Raw genomic sequence first — 17204 nt, 5'->3', positions numbered from 1 at the left:
GAGAATGGTTGATGAGAAAAAATAAATATAAATTTTAAAAATTTTAAATAGTAAATATAAAATTATTTTAAATATATTTTATAATTTTTAGGATTAGAACTAAAATAAAAACAAATTGTAAATAGTGGGGAAAATTTTGTTAAATTTTTTAGATTTAAGATCAAATTGATGAAATGTGTAAACATTGGAAGGCTAAATTTGTTATTAGTCCAATAAAACAAAGCCCGCATTAGACTCTCATTACTAAGTTAAAGGCAATAGTAACTAAAATATTTAATTTTGAAAAGTTGAGTGACTAAATAAAAAAAATAGTTGAGTGGCCAAAAAGAACAAACTGAGTAGTTGGGTGACTATTCTTGTACATTACCCTAAAAATAATGAAAATAAAAAAAATGAATTAATACATACAACTATGAAAATAATATACAAATTAGGAACTATAAAAGAAAATAAATACAAAAGATATTTGCATTGAATTATTAAAATTTGATTTTCTTTTCAAAATAAATCCATAAAATGTTTTTCCACCTGCACAAAACAAATAATGGATAAATAAAATAACTGATTTCATAAGATTACTTGTCTTGCATAGTATTAACAACTTATAAAAAAAATCAAAATTAATATAATAACATTATATTACCTCATCATTAATTAAATTAATATTTTCTCTTTTTCTGGTACGGTTGTTGTTCGAATATGATTTGAATTGTCTTTTTGAAGAACCATTACTGTAATATTCTATTCTTTTTCATATAATTCTAATTTATATTGCTAATAATCTTATTTTTTACCAACAGGTTTTCTTGGATGCTATTTGATTGAATATACTTAATTACATATAATAATGTTTGGTTAGCTGTTGAATTTTTTTATTATTTTAATTTTAGGAAGTTTATACTCTTTTAATTTAATCTTTTATACAAATTAATAATTTGGGGATGACTGGGTTCTCTTGCTTTTTTTTTTTTACTAATATTTTTTGAGTGACCTTTCTTGATTGCCATTAGCCAAGTGATGGAGGGAAGGCCCCGTAAGAAGCAATCATTGAAATAATATAATATACATTTGTTCAGAACAAGTACAAAATACAATGATTAAGTTGCACCATAGTTTATTTCAACTTGGATTAAGATTGAGACGTAATAACCCATAAATATCCTTTTAAAATTTCTCCCATGGCAATGGGGCATATATTATGTATTGCCAGGCTCAAATTTGGATAAAGATTTTTGGATGTTGAATTGATTAAATTTAGTTTGATATAAATTTAAATTAAATATTTTAAAATTTTTATTTAAATTTAAATATATAAGTATTAATATAAAATTATATATATTATTAGTAAGTGTTGTGTACAATGATAAGATATATTATATTTTTAAAAGGATAGTCATGAACTTTGAATATAAAATATAAAATAGACATGAAAAATATTAAAATAATATTTTTATTGTTTTATTATTTTTAAAATTTATATTTAAAAATAAATAAATAAATTTAGAAAAACAGATTATTAAAATATTAAATTTCATTATTTTATTTTTCTTAAAAATTCAAAATGAAATTATTCAGTTTTTTGTAAATATTTTTTATATAAATAATATGAATCAATTAAATGTGCATTAATGGTCTTATAATTATAATCGGTCTATATTATATATTAAACTTTTGAGTAAGTTGATTTCACATTTTAATAGTCACAACTCAATAATGACTAAAATATTTTTATTTTATAAAGTATATTATATTATTTTAAGAGTGTGTTGTTGTTTTTATATATAACAATATTCTTTTTAAATGCTTATAGAAAACAGTGAAAAGGCAGCTTACTTTTAATGGATGCAATCTAGATAAATTTCAAGTACGAAATAAATCAATTTGTTCTTAAATTATCTTTTTTCAATTTCTTCAAGTTTTCCTCTCCGATTTCTTCTTTGTTCTTCTCACTCTCCCCATAACTGTGATGGATGGTGGGACAGACACAAAGGAAATATATGAAAATGTCATGAACATTTTGGAAGATTTAACTAGCAATGCTCATAAACTACAAGAACAAGTGTTGGAGGAGATACTGAAGAGCAATGCAGGAACAGAATATCTAAGCAGATTCTTCCCCAATGGCCAAGCGGACAAGCAAAGCTTCAAAACAAATGTCCCCATTATTACTTACGAAGATATCAAGCCTTACATCGATCGGATTGCTAACGGAGACACCCCATCGATCCTTTTGGCTTACCGCATCACCCAGTTCATCCAAAGCAGTGGTACTTCTGGGGGGCAGCCGAAATTGATACCTATGACGGCTGAAAGTTTTGAGAAAAGGATGTATGAACCTCTTCTGCCTGACCTTGTGATAAAAAGGTAAGTACATTTAAATAGCTGTCATTACAGTGAAGTTCCGATGGCGGTCGTAATTTGATATTCGATGCAATAACTATTAGATCCACAATCACAATACGCGTAATCAAACAAACAACTAATTAATGTTTCTTTTCCTTTTTCTTGGCAGATGTTTTAATGGCTCGGACGAAGGCAAATCATTGTACCTATATTTTATCAAACCAGAGATGGAAACTCCATCTGGATTAGTGGCATCACTATACACAACATTCTATTTCAAGACCAAAAGCTTCAAAACGGGCCTGGCGAAGTTTTGCACAAGTCCTATTGAGACCATCTTATGTTCGGATAACAAGCAAAGTATGTTCTGCCAATTGCTTACTGGTTTACTACAGCGCGATGAGGTCGTACGGATGGGTTCAAGCTTTGCATCAGTTTTGCCAAGGAGCATCAAATTCTTAGATGATTATTGGAAAGAATTATGTTCTAACATTAGAACAGGTTATCTCAGTGATTGGATTACCGATGCTGGTTGCAGAAATGCTATGTCATTGATCCTTACGAGGCCAAACCCTGAAATGGCTGATTTGATTCAACAAATATGTGAAGATAAATCATGGGAAGGGATCATTAAGAAACTTTGGCCTAAAATCAAATATATTACTTCTATCTGTACAGGTAGCATGAGCCAATATATTCCATTACTTGAATTTTATGGAGGAGGGATCCCTTTAGTTTCACCAAATTATAGTTCTTCGGAAGCTTGTTTCGGGATCAATTTAAAACCCCTAAGCAAGCCCTTTGATGTCTCTTACACCTTTCTCCCAAATACGGCGTACTTTGAATTTCTCCCTGTGAATAAAGATGGTGGAGGAAAGGCTCAAGACACTAGGACAATTGACAAACCGGTCGATCTTGCGAATGTGAAGCTTGGTCAATATTACGAAGTTGTTGTCACAACTTTGACAGGTAAGGTTTCTTCAAGTCGGCATCAAAGCTACAAGTTGTATGCACCTAAATGTGTTGTATCCTCTTTTTCAGGTCTATATCGGTACAGAATCGGAGATGTTCTCAAGGTGACCGGATTCTATAATAAATCTCCACAGTTTCAATTTGTTGAACGACAAAATGTGGTTTTGAGTATTGATTTGGACAAAACAACTGAAGAAGACCTTTCGAAAGCAATCATGAAAGCAAAAATTGTCCTTGAACCACTCGGCATCATGTTAACCACATATAGTAGCTATGCTGACACTTCGTTGATGCCAGGTCGATATGTATTATTTTGGGAGCTGAAGATGAAAGGCAGGAATGATTTACCAAAACTTGATGCCGAGATAATGGAACAATGCTGCTGTATAGTGGAAGAATCCTTTGATTTTACATATAAATCACTTAGGAAAGGTGGAATAATTTCAGGTTTAGAGCTAAGGGTGGTTAAACATGGAACCTTTGATCAACTCATGGATTACTATGTATCAAAGGGAGCTTCCATTACCCAATACAAGCCACCTAGTTGCCTTAAATCTAAGGAAGCTGTAAAAATTTTAAATTCAGGGATGGCGGGGAAGTTTTTCAGCTCCAAAACTATGTTTTAAGCTGCACTGTTTTAGGATTAATCAAGCATTGTGGAGGTAATCCTACAAGGTGAAAATATTGCAGATATTGACTTTGCTACTGAATTGGTTGTTTTTGTTTCATTGACAGCAACTTGTGGATTAAATATTATTCTTATTTGAATTAATTAATGGAATGCAATTTAAATTACATAAATTAATAGATGCATATATTTCAGTTACAACATCCACTTCAAATGCATCACTTGAGCAATTATTAAACACAATTATATAGTGAAGACATACCACAATAAGATAATCCTACAAAAATAAAAACATTGCTTTGATAGTAGTTCAGCTGAAATCCTTTTGTTCTATAGTAGCATTACAGTCCCAGGTTCTTTTGGATGGACACTACTGAAATTGTCTCTTGGGGGGTTAAAAACAATAATGGAGGTAAGATTAGTTATTGTGACGGTGAGGTTGAATGCTATAAAGGTGAGATTAAAATCAATGTTTAAATATGTGTTTAAAATTAAATGCAACTTTAACGATAAGGTGAGAATAAACGAGGATCATTAAGGACATTAAATTATATACGCTACATAAATACTTAAAAATATATTTCATATTAAATAATTAATATGTATTCAATTTTATTTATGTTAAATAATTATTTTATAAATAAATAATTAAATATTATTTGATTTTTAAAAAAGAATTATAACTGTTCAAATAATATTATTTGAATAGTTATAATATTAAATGAATAATTATATGTTTTTTAAAGACATTATAATTCAGAAAGACAACTATTGAAAGATGCCTCTATGAAGAGATATGAAAATCCCTATAAGTAGGAATGAGAATTCATTTGGAAATAACACCAACAAGTTCTAAAAGTTCTTTCTATCATTCCTCATTTTATAATATTATTAGATTGTTTTATAAAGAGTAACTGTAGAAATTCTTTGTAGAAATTGAGTTTCTTGTTATTCATTACTTAGTGCTTAGTGGACTATTCTTGTCAGTGCAAAATGCAAATAGTCATTGGCTTCATTCTATCCTTAATGTTAATTTTCTTGAAACTCTTTTGCACGCCAATATAGGTGGGGGAGAATATAACCTTAAAGATAGTGGTTTGATAAACACCTTGGAGCCTTGTCCTATTTCTTCATTTTCTATTCGAGTTTCATTTGTGTGTTCAAGATTTTCCTCAACGGGGATTTGTAATAACAATTTTAAGGGTATATAATTCATGGTGACTACCACAAAACATGAAAGTGGAACACTAAGGCAGTTGGCTTCCAACTTTGTCAAACTTGATTGTTTTTATAGTGGCAATTTCTGACGATGGTAGAAAAAGATGCACTTTTTATTAACAACTTTGAAGATGACCTATGTTTTGGATACACCAAGACCAAAAGAGAATGAAAAAAATTTGTTGTTGCAACCCGAGAAAGAAAAAATAAGAAAACGTTGATTACATGTTCAGAAGCCACATATTGAATTGTTTATCCGATGGTTTGTGTGACACCTACCAAAACGAGGTCACCGCTAAGGAATTATAGAACAAATTGGAGACAAGATACATGACCGAAGATGCTACAAGTAATAAATTTCTCTTTAGTCGTTTCAATAGATATCAAATGGTTGATGGTCATTTTGTTATGGAACAATTTCGTGATATTAAAAAAAATTATTGAATCAATTTAAGCAATATGATATGAAAATGGATGAAATGATTGTTGTATCCTTCATAATAGACAAACTTCCTCCATCTTGGAAAGACTTTAAAAGAAGTCTAAAACATAAGAAAGAGGAAATATCTTTTGAGGCTTTGGCAAATCATCTTTATATTGAAGTAGAATATCGAAAGCAAGATCAGAACCTAAATTCTGAAAATGTCAAAGTGCATGTTACAGAGGAAGTACAGACTACTAAACCCGTCAAGAGAATATTAAAATAGACTAATAGAGTACCTAAAGTTCAAAAAGAAACAAAAGGGCTTATGCTATCATTGTGGTAAGCTGGGACATTTCAAGAATGAAGGTCGATTTTTAAATAAGAAATCATCTTCTAAGGCTGATAATAACGAAAAGTTTGTTGCAATGATATCTGAAATTAATATGACACAAGATGATAATGCATGGTGGATTGATACTGGAGCAACCAAACATGTGTCCAAAGGCAAAAGCATGTTCACAAAGTTTACACAATGTGAAAATGACAATGTCTTGTACATGAGAAATTCTTCCACCACAACAATCAAAGGCAAAGGGTCTATTGAACTATAATTCACATCTTGAAAGGTTTAAACCTTGAATGATGTACTTTATGTACTAGAAGTAGGAAGAATTTAGTGTTTGGAAGTCTGTTGAATAACTTTTGTTTCAAACTTATTTTTGTGGCAGATAATTTTGTTTTGTCTAAGGGAGGAATTTTTGTAGGGAAAGTTTATATATATGAGAGCATGTTCAAACTCAATATTATTAATAAGAATAAAAATAATATTTCTGCTTATATGGTTGAATCTTCTTGTTTATGATTTTATAGATTAGGTCATTTGAATTATAGAAAATTGAACATGTATAAGTTAGATTTAATTCTATTTTTAATAATAATATTGAAAAATGCAATAGTTGTATGTTGACTAAAATTATAAGGAACCCTTTTCCTTAGGTTAAAAGGAAAACAAAGTTGCTTGATTTAATACATAGTGATTTATGTGACATAAATAATACTCCTACATTAGATGAAAAGAAATATTTTGTTACTTTTATTGATGATTGTTCTATAAATTGTTATGTTTATTTATTGCATTCAAAAGGTGAACCGCTTGATAAATTTAAAGCTTATAAATCTGAAGTTGAACTTTATGGAGGGATCCTTTAATTTCACCAAATTATTTTTCTCCGGAAGCTAGTTTTGAGGTCAATTTGAAACCCCTAAGCAATTTCTTTAACGTCTCTTACACCTTTCTCCCAAATACGGCCTACTTCGAATTTCTCCCAGTAAACAAAGATGGAGGAGGAAAGGCTCAAGAAACTAGGACCATAGACAAACCGGTCGATCTTGAGAATGTGATGCTTGGTCAATACTACGAAATTGTTGTCACAACTTTGGCAGGTAGGTTTCTTTAATTCGGCATCAAAGCTATACGTCGGTTACGCCAAGAGACACGGGTAAAAGTCTCACATTCACTATAGGTAGGTTTTGAGTATAGATGCAGACAAAACAACTGAAGAAGACCTTTCGAAAGCAATCACGTATACAAAACTCATCCTCGAACTATTTGGCATTATGTTGACTGCACACAGTAGCTATTCCGACTCCTCGTCGACACCGGGTCGATATGTATTATTTTGGGAGCTGAAGATGAAAGGCAGCAATGATTTACCAAAACTTGATGCCAGGGTAATGGATTAATGCTGCTGTATAGTGGAAGAATCCTTTGATTTTACGTATAAATCACTTAGGAAAGGTGGTGCAATTTCAGCTTTAGAGCTAAGGGTGGTTAAACATGGAAGCTTTGATGAACTCGTGGATTTCTATATATCAAAGGGAGCTTCCATTTCCCAATACAGCCACCTTGTTGCCTTAAATCTGAGGAAGCCATAAAGATATTGAATTCAGGGATGGTGGGGAAGTTTTTCTGCCCCAAAACCATGTCTTAAGCCGCATTATTTGAGGATTAATCAAGCATTGTGGAGGCAATCCTACAAGCTGAAATAGCAGGCATGGACTTGACAAAGGATCTTTTCATGAAAAGATATTTCACCAAACCTACCTAAATTTATGCAATTATATATTATTTACTCTCTCTTAATATTAGTACTTTTGAGTTTGTCTTTTTATCCATCCGATGGATACGTAGAGGTGCTCATGGGCAGGGCGGCCCGGCCATGCCAATGGCCCGCCTAAAATATGGGAGGGTTCGGGTAAAAATATAGGCCCGAAATTTGGACTTGGGCAAAAAAACGAGACCCGTTTAGAAAATGTGCTGGACCTCGGGCACCACTTTTTTTGCCCGGGCCCGGCCCGAATATATAATAAATATATTGTTATTTTATTTTAAAATATTTTTAAAATATTTTTTATTTTTAAAAAAAATTTGGTGTTTATTTTAAAAAATGGGCCGGGCCGAGCCAAGCCGGGCCCGAGCCTAGTATGCAGGCCAAAATTTTTTTATAGACCCAGCCCGGCACATGAGCACCTCTATGGCTACGTTAGAGTCAAACGATTTCGACACTGAGCTGGATCAAAACGTAAACAAATAAAAAGGTCTTTTAGTGCCTATTTAATAATTTAAGTAGTTTATGTACTGATTCTCATTATTTAATAATAAATAATTAAATCTAATGAAAAGAAAGATAAATGAGATAATTTTTTATTTCATTCCTTCAGTATATCTCTATAATTCCTTGTGTATATCTCTATAAGCTTTCTGTATGCCTCTATTTATAGGTCTTCTAACATGATACAACTTTTTAAGTTAAAAAAAATAGAGATTTAATTATAATATAAAAGTCTCATAATTCCTTATAACTTTTACAAAATATTATTAAACAAAATCAATATTATTATTAAAAAATTCAAGTCAATCTAATTAATTGAATGAAGAAGATGTCTATGAATTGAAATGTACTAGTTTCTAATCTCCCATATGCACATGATTTTTATATAATTTTAAATTCGCTATATAATATATTTTTATAATTTCAAATATATATATTTATGCTAATTAAATGAGGATTAGTTTAATTTATACTAAAAATCAATTAATTTTGAAAAAAAAATAATTGAGAGAATAAAATAACGTTTTAAAAATAAGAGTAAAGTAAAAGATTATTCACCCAATTATTTATTTTGTTTTATCTTGGTTACACAACTAATATTTTTTTCATTTTAATTTCTCAAATTTTCAAAATTAAATATTTTTGTTACTCTTTTATTAGTTGCTTAATAGAAGTCTAATGCAGGCCTTATTTCATTGATCTAATAAAAAATTCAACTCTCTAATGTTTATATTTTCTATCAATTTGATCTTAAATCTAAAGGTTTCAACAAATTTATCCTTCAATGTTTATAAGATTTATCATTTTAGTCCTAATTATAAAAATATCTTAAAAATTTTAAAATAAAAAAAAGTAAATATACAAATATTTTAAAGATTTATGTACCTTGCTTTAAATTTATCAATGGTTCCATCGACCTTCAATTTTTTTTGAAGATCCATTTACAACCCATTAGTTTGGAACCCAGTGGAAGATCAATTAAGATCCAAGTTTGATTTCCTATTATTGAATTCATCTCATCATTTATTGCTTCTTTACAAAAAGTAGAGTCCTGAGATTTCATTGCCTCTACAAATGGAATAGGATCAGATTCCGTATTATAACAATAAGATATCTTATTGCATATATTTTTATCTTTTCATTCTATAAGAAACATAATGAAATCTGGTCCAAGATCTTTAACCTTTTAATCCTTTTAATTGTTGACAAGATTTATCATTATTATCAATTTGTTCCAATGAAATCTCATTCTCATTTGAGGAATGAAACAAATGTTGTGGCTGTAATTGTCTTGAAACAGAATAAAATCTATTTTCATCAAAAATAGCATTTATTGATTAAATAACAATATTAATTGAATTTGAATCATTTAGTTCAATTACCATGAACCTATATGCCTTGATATTATTTGCATATCCTATAAAAATGTATTCAATTCCTCTTTCACCTAACTTTTTACGTTTAGGTGTTGGAACTTTGACAATAGCTCTACAACCTCAAACCTTTAAATAATTAAGGTTTGGTTTCATTTTCTTCCATTGTTCATAGAGGTTATTTGAGTTTCCTTATTAGGAACTTATTCAATATATGACAAGCTATTAGAATAGCTTCTCCCCAAAACCCTTGTCCAATATCTGATTATGATAATATTGAATTTACCATTTTAGTCAAGACTATATTTTTCCTTTCAGCTATACCATTTTGTTGTGGTGTGTAAGGGGTTGAAACTTGATGGATAATCCTAGTGGATTCAAAATAACTTGGATTATAGTATTCTCCACTTCTATCCAATCTTAAGCACTTGATAAATGATTCACACTAAAGTTCAACTTCAGATTTATAAACTTTAAATTTATCAAGTGTTTCACCTTTTGAATGCAATAAATAAACATAACAATATCTAGAACAATCATCAATAAAAGTAACAAAATATTTCTTTCCACCTAATTTAGGAGTATTATGTATGTCACATAAATCACTATATATCAAATCAAACAACTTTGTTTTCCTTTTAACTTTAAAGAAAGGGTTTCTTGTAATTTTAGTCAACATACATGTATTGCATTTTTCAATATATTATTATTAAAAATAGGAATTAAATCTAATTTATGCATGTTATTCAATTTTCTATAATTCAAATGACCTAATCTATAATGCCACAAACAAGAAGATTCAACCATATAAGCAAAAATAATATTTTTATTCTTATTAATAATATTGAGTTTGAACATTCTCTTATACATATACCTTTTCCCTACAAAAATTACTCCATTAGACTGTAACACCCAAAATTTTGGGGTTAGAATTTTGAACTTTATGGTTAGGGTTAGTGAGTAGGTTATGTTATTGTGTTTAGTTGCACGTTTAAATGATAAAATAGGCCTGTTGGTCTTGTGGCTAGTTGTGTGTTAGTGTATCTTTAGGTCACGTGTTCGAACCTTTGTGTGTGTGTTTTGGAGAAATAGTTTTATTTTGTTAAATAGTAAACTTGTTTTAAGTTTAAAAATAATTATAAGTTTTATTTTTATTATTTTTATGTTGGTTACTACTTTCTTTTTACGTTCTCCTCTCGCTCTCCTCCTCTCTCTCTTTGTTTTTTTGTTCATTTTTCTTTTTGAAAAACAGTTTTGCTTGTGGATTTCAGAGAGCTTCGCTCCTTTATCGTCGAGTCAATATCTAGACATAATTGATCGTAAATCAGGTATGGAATTTGAACCTTATCTAATTTATGTGCAAGTTATTGTTTCGGCAATTCTTGTGTGTGCTCTAAATCGTTGATTTTAGGTATTTAGTTGTTGAGGATGTATGGGGAATACAACATATTCTTATAAATTTTTACTATAGAAAAGGTTGGGGACTGATTTGATGGCTAAAACAACAATTTTGGGTTGTTCCAATGTTATTTCGTGACCACATTGGTGGCCACACGGGCGTGTGCCTATTCACACGGTCGTGTGGAATTAGAAATTAGGGTTTTCAAGTAGGATTAGGTGTCACACGACTTGGCCACACAGCCGTGTGGCTAATTTGGAGAAAGTAGTCGATTTTCACACAGCCATGTCCCTTGGGTACATGGGCGTGTGCATTTGGAAATTAGGTTTTGGTTGCTTTGGTACCACAGGGCCTGGCCACACGGTTGTGTGGCCTATTTGGTAATTTAAGGATTTTACATGGGTGTGTGTTTTGGACAGATGACCGTGTCTGGTGAGCACACGGGCGTGTGAAACTTTCACACAACCATGTCTATTCTATAACCTATTTTAGCACAAACGGACAGAGAATTACACAACTAGATCACATAGCTTTGTCCCTATGTTACATAGGTATATGTTTCCTTCTACACGGGCATGTGCCTCCTTCCATACAGGCGTGTGCCCCTCCACATGGTCACGTTGACCCTCATACGGACTAGGCTTTTCTACACGACCAGAGCACAAGGCCATATGACCCTAAGCCACCAATTTTAGTTATGTGTAAGCTTTTCATCTAAAAATGTGTCTGTGTTTCGACCCTTGACTAGGCTTTAGTGAGGGTAGTTAAGACTTTGATATTGGCTTTGGTTTATGTGTTATTTGTGACTGTTGTGCCAGATATCTGATTCTAAACTCAGTTAGCTGGGTATGTGCATACTTGTTTCTGTCTGACTATCTGTCGGTGTGTTTATTATTTCTGTGAGGTTGTAAGTAGACATGCACTTGCATAAAGTAATTTTTAGGTTGGTTGTGAAGAGAAAGAAGATTGATTTTGATCTGATCTAGTAGTTTAACTACAACTTATCGATACGACAATTTACCGCACTATACCACTTGTATGTCAGCTTGGTTAAGTACTATTATCTGATTTGGTAGTTTAAACTGCTACATGTCTTTACAGTGGCTTACCGCAATGTACTGTACTGCAGATACGCCAGCTTTGCTGAGTATTATTATTTGAGTGGCTTAGTTCACATACATGGTGTGTAGGGTTGGATGGGCCTTTCAAGGTCCTATGTGGTGTGTTTGGTTGGATAAGCTTATACAACTCTTTTGAGGTGTGATTGAGGGACAAAGAGGTGTGTTGCCTCGATGGTGAGTTTTTATTACTTGACTGCATTCGTACGCATCTGTCTGAGTGACTGGGTGTAAGAGTATTCGATTATGTTCTGTCTGATTGAATAACACTTGTGACTGAGTGTCTATGTATGACATTGTGTACTTGAATTGTTACGTTCTGCTGGGACATTGGTTCCAAGTTTACGTTCTAATTCTGGGTATAGCTGTGAGTATGCTTCGCTATTGAATTGATATTTGTAATTCTATTTTTGTCTCGTGTCAAACTCATTCTGAGCTTGCGTAGCTCACCCCTTAGTGTTTTCCTTTCAAGTATACTTTCATTTTCTGTAGCTTAGACTCGGCATGCCGAAGGTCTTGGATAATCACGATAAGGAAATATGTTTAAGCGTCTGAACAGTGGTATAGTTTTAATTTGGGTTTTCGAAAATAGTTTCTTTGGACTGAAATTTTTGTAATAATTAGACTTTATATCTAAGAGTTTTTGCAGAACTTAAATAATGTAATGTTTTTAGTTTGTTAAACTAAAATTTTCCATAATCACTTCGATGATCAATGTGACTTTCAAAATTTAGCCTAAACTTCTAGGCCGGGTTTTGAGGTGTTACATTTAGTGATATTAGAGCCAGGTTTACAAAAATTCAGCCTGTGTTTTTATGTAATCGTATACGCGTATGTTCGTTTTAAATAAATTTTTTGGGAAACTATACCATAGTGTTTTGAAATGACTTGTTTTTGGAAAATAAAACTTTTTACAAAAATGGGATGTTCGAGACTCTGATGCTAGTCCGTGCGAAACTTAGGAAATTGTAAGATTAGTTAAACATTTATGGTTATGTTTATTTTGGAAATTGTATATTCTTTAATATTAGGTACAAGATCGAAATGGATTCTGAAGGTAAGCGAGATCACAAGGAGTCATCTGCTTCTCCGATACGTGTTTCTATTTAAGATTTAGAGATAAATGCAATTTTACCAACTTTGAGTAGTGATAACTCGAAGCTTTGTACTGAGGCAGATACTCGGGTAATGATGGAAGTGCTAGAGAAAATGTTTGAGGCTAGGTTGGAGAGGATTAGAGAAATGCTTCAAGCTAGGTGCGTAGATTGTGGGAAGAAAAGATATTGTAGTTCTCTGTGGTTAGAGCCTCGGTTTGAAAAGTGTGTTAGGACGCATTTGAGTGGTAATAAAGGTTTTACGGACGGTGCTAGTAGTGGTGCGAGTGCTCCGTTTTGTGAGCATTGTAAGAAGCGCTATCCGAGTAATTATTGGAAAAAGGAAGGAGTATGTTTTCGATGTGGGTCTGCCAAACATCAGATCTAGAAGTGTCCTCGTTGACTTTGAGACAGGTATGGTTGTGAATGTTTCAAAGTTTTGATTACAGCACAGTAATTGTGTGTGATAGGATAAATATGTATCTGCTTCAGTGTTAAGTGTTCTGGTTGTGTGTGAGGTCTTGAGATCATGTTTAGCGTAGTAACGCTCCGGGATTAGAGTGCGTAGTGGGAGCATAGTGGTGTAGCTTGTGTTATACCACTGTTATATTTGTTGGAAATTTCAGGGATGAAATTTCTTTGAGGGGTGAGTTGTAACACCCTGACTTTTGGGGTTAGAAGTTTGAGCTTTGTGGTTAGGGTTAGCGAGTAGGTTATGCTATTGTGTTTAATTGCACGTTTAAGTGACAGAATAGGCTTGCTAGTCTGGTGGTTAGTTGTGTGTTAGCATATCTCTAGGTCACATGTTCAAACCTTTGTCTGTGCATTTTGGAGAAATATTTTTATTTTGTTAAATAGTAAACATGTTTTAAATTTACAAATAATTATTAGTTTTATTTTTATTTTGGTTATTACTTTCTTTTCATGTTCTTCTCTCCCTCTCCCTCTCTTTGTTTTCATTTTGTTCTTTTTTTTTTCTTTTTGAAAAAAGATTTTGCTTGTGGATTTTGGAGAGTTTCACTCTTTTGTCGTCGAGTCAGTATCTAAACGTCATTGATTGCAAATCAGGTGTGGGCTTTGAACCTTATCTAATTTATGTACGAGTTCATGTTTCGACGATTCTTGTATGTGCTCTAAACCGTTGATTTTGGGTATTTAGTTATTGTGGAAGTAAGAGGAATACTACGTATTTCGATATATTTTTGTTATAGCAAAGGTTGAGGACTGATTTGATGGCTAAAATTGTGATTTTGGCCTATTTTGATGTGATTTCGTGACCATATGGGTGACCACACGACCGGATGCCTGTTCACACGGCTATGTGGAATTAGGAATTAGGGTTTTCAGGCAGGACCAAGTGTCACACGACTGTGTGGCTGATTTGGGGAAATTAGTTAAATTTTACATAGCCGTGTCTTTTGGGTACACGGGTGTGTGCATTTGGGAATTAGAGTTTGGCTATTTTGGTGCCACACCACCGTATATTTTGGACAGATGATCGTGTCTGGTGGGCACACGGGCGTGTGAAACCCTTACATGATCATGTTTGTCTTGTACCCTATTTTAGTACAAACAAACAGAGAGATACACGGCCAGATCACACAGCCATATCCCCAGGTCATACAGGAATGTGCCTCCTTCCACACGGATGTATGCCCTTCCACACGGCCTAGGCTTTTCCACACGGCCAGAGCACACAGCTGTGTGGTCTTAAGCCACCAATTTTAGTTGTCTGTATATTCCGACTCTTGACCATGATTTAGTGAGGGTAGTTAAGACTCTGATTTGGGTTTCGGCTTATGTGTTACTTGTGAATGTTGCGCGAAATATCTGATTCTGAACTCAGTTATCTGGGTATGTGTATGCTTGTTTCTGTTTGACTGCCTGTCGATGTATTTATTGTTTCTGTGAGGTTGTAAGCATACATGTACTTGCATAAAGTAATTTTGGGTTGGTCGTGAAGAGAAGAAAGATTGATTTTGATCTGACCTGGCAGTTTAATTGCAACTTATCTGTACAACGATTTATCACACTGTACTACTTGTAAGCCAGCTTGGCTTATACTATTATCTGATTTGGCAGTTTGAACTGCAACATATTTGTATAGCGATTTACCGCAATGCAGTGTACTGCAGATACGCCAGCTTTGTTGCATATTATTATCTGAGTGGCTTAGACAACATACATGGTGTGTAGAGTTGGATGGGTTTTTTGAGGTCCTATGTGATGTGTTTGGTTGGATGAGCTTATACAGCTCTTTTGAGGTGTAATTAGGGGACGGAAAGGTGTGTTGGCTAGATAGGTGGGTTTTTTATTACTTGACTACATTCATACGCATCTGTCTGAGTGACTGGATGTAAGAGTATTTGACTGTATTCTGTTTGATTGAATAACACTTGTGACTGAGCACTTGTGTATAACATGGTGTGCTGGAATTGTTACGCTCTGTTGGGACGCTGGTTCCAAGTTTACTTTCTGATTCTGTGTATATCTGCAAGTATATTTCGCTATCAAATTGATATTTTTAATTCTCTTTTTAGTCGCGTGTCGAACTCACTCTAAGCACGTGTTGCTCACCCCTTAGTGTTTCCCCTTTCAGGTACACTTTTGTTTTCTGTAGCTTAGACTCGACATGCTGGATGTCTTGGACAATCACGATAAGGAAATATGTTTAAGAGTCTAAACTGTGGTACAATTTTAATTTGGGTTTTCGAAAATGGTTTCTTTGGACTGAAATTTTTATAATAACGGGACTTTATATCTGAGAGTTTTTACGGAACTTAAATATTGTAATGTTTTTGGTTTGTTAACCTAAAATTTCCCACGATCACTTCGATGATCAATGTGACTTTCGGAATTCGACCTAAACTTTTAGGCCGAATTTTGGGGTGTTACATAGACAGGATAAATTTATTTGCCTGGAAAACAAGTTTGAAACAAAACTTATTCAACAAACTTTTAAACATTAAATTCTTCCCAACTTATGGTACATAATATACATCATTTAAGGTTAAAACCTTTTCAAAAGTGAATTGTAGTTCAACAGACCCTTTGTCTTTAATTGTTGTGGTGGAAGAATTTCTCATGTACAAAACATTGTCATTTTCACATTGTGTGAACTTTGTGAACATGCTTTTGTCTTTGCACAGATGTTTAGTTGCTCCAGTATCAATCCATCATGCATTATCATCTTGTGCCATATTAATTTCAGATATCATTGCAACAAACTTTTCGTTATTATCAATCTTAGAAGATGATTTCTTCTTTAAAAATCAACATTCATTCTTGAAATCTCCCTGCGTACCACAATGATAGCATGAGCCCTTTTGTTTCTTTTTGAACTTAGGTGCTCTATTAGTCTGTTTGAACTTTCTCTTGGATGATTTAGTAGTCTGTACTTCCTCCGTAACATGCACTTTGGCATTTTCAAAATCTAGGTTCTGATCTTGCTGTCGATATTTTTTTTCAATATGAAGATGGTTTGCCAAAGCCTCAAGAGATATTTCCTCTTTCTTATGTTTTAAACTTCTTTTAAAGTCTTTCCAAGAGAGAGGAAGTTTGTCTATTATGGAAGATACAATAATCATTTCATTCATTTTCATTATCATATTGCTTAAATTGATTCATCATTTTTTCAATATCACGAAATTGTTCCATAATTGAACGACCATAAAGCATATGATAATTATTGAAATGACTAACAAGGAATTTCTTACTTGTAGCATCTTCGATCATGTATCTTGTCTTTAATTTGTCCCATAAATCCTTAGTGGTGACCTCGTTTTGGTAGGTGTCAAACAAACTATCGGATAAATCATTCAATATGTGGCCTATGCACATGTAATCAACATTGTCCCATTTTTGCCTTTCTCAGGTTGTAGCAATAAATTTGTTTTCATTCTCTTCTGGTTTTGGATTATAAAAAACATAGGCAATCTTCAAAGTTGTTAATAAGAAGTGCATCTTTTTCTGCCATCGTCGAAAATAGCCACCATCAAATGAATCAAGTTTGACAAAGTTGGA

At 32.6% G+C, this 17204-nt stretch overlaps 1 protein-coding gene across 1 annotated transcript; it reads left to right on the top strand.

Annotated features, from left to right (window-relative positions):
* The first annotated feature begins 1832 nt into the window (after positions 1–1832).
* LOC107890311 (indole-3-acetic acid-amido synthetase GH3.17) lies at positions 1833–4114 on the top strand. Its single transcript, XM_041104869.1, has 3 exons — positions 1833–2364; positions 2513–3312; positions 3385–4114. The coding sequence occupies exons 1-3, from the start codon at positions 1967–1969 to the stop codon at positions 3939–3941; spliced, it is 1755 nt and encodes a 584-aa protein (XP_040960803.1). The 5' UTR covers positions 1833–1966; the 3' UTR covers positions 3942–4114.
* The last annotated feature ends 13090 nt before the right edge of the window (positions 4115–17204 follow it).

The sequence above is a fragment of the Gossypium hirsutum genome, chromosome D11, assembly GCF_007990345.1.
Source record: "Gossypium hirsutum isolate 1008001.06 chromosome D11, Gossypium_hirsutum_v2.1, whole genome shotgun sequence".
Lineage (NCBI taxonomy): Eukaryota > Viridiplantae > Streptophyta > Magnoliopsida > Malvales > Malvaceae > Gossypium > Gossypium hirsutum.
This window is presented reverse-complemented; position numbering and strand designations above follow the sequence as displayed.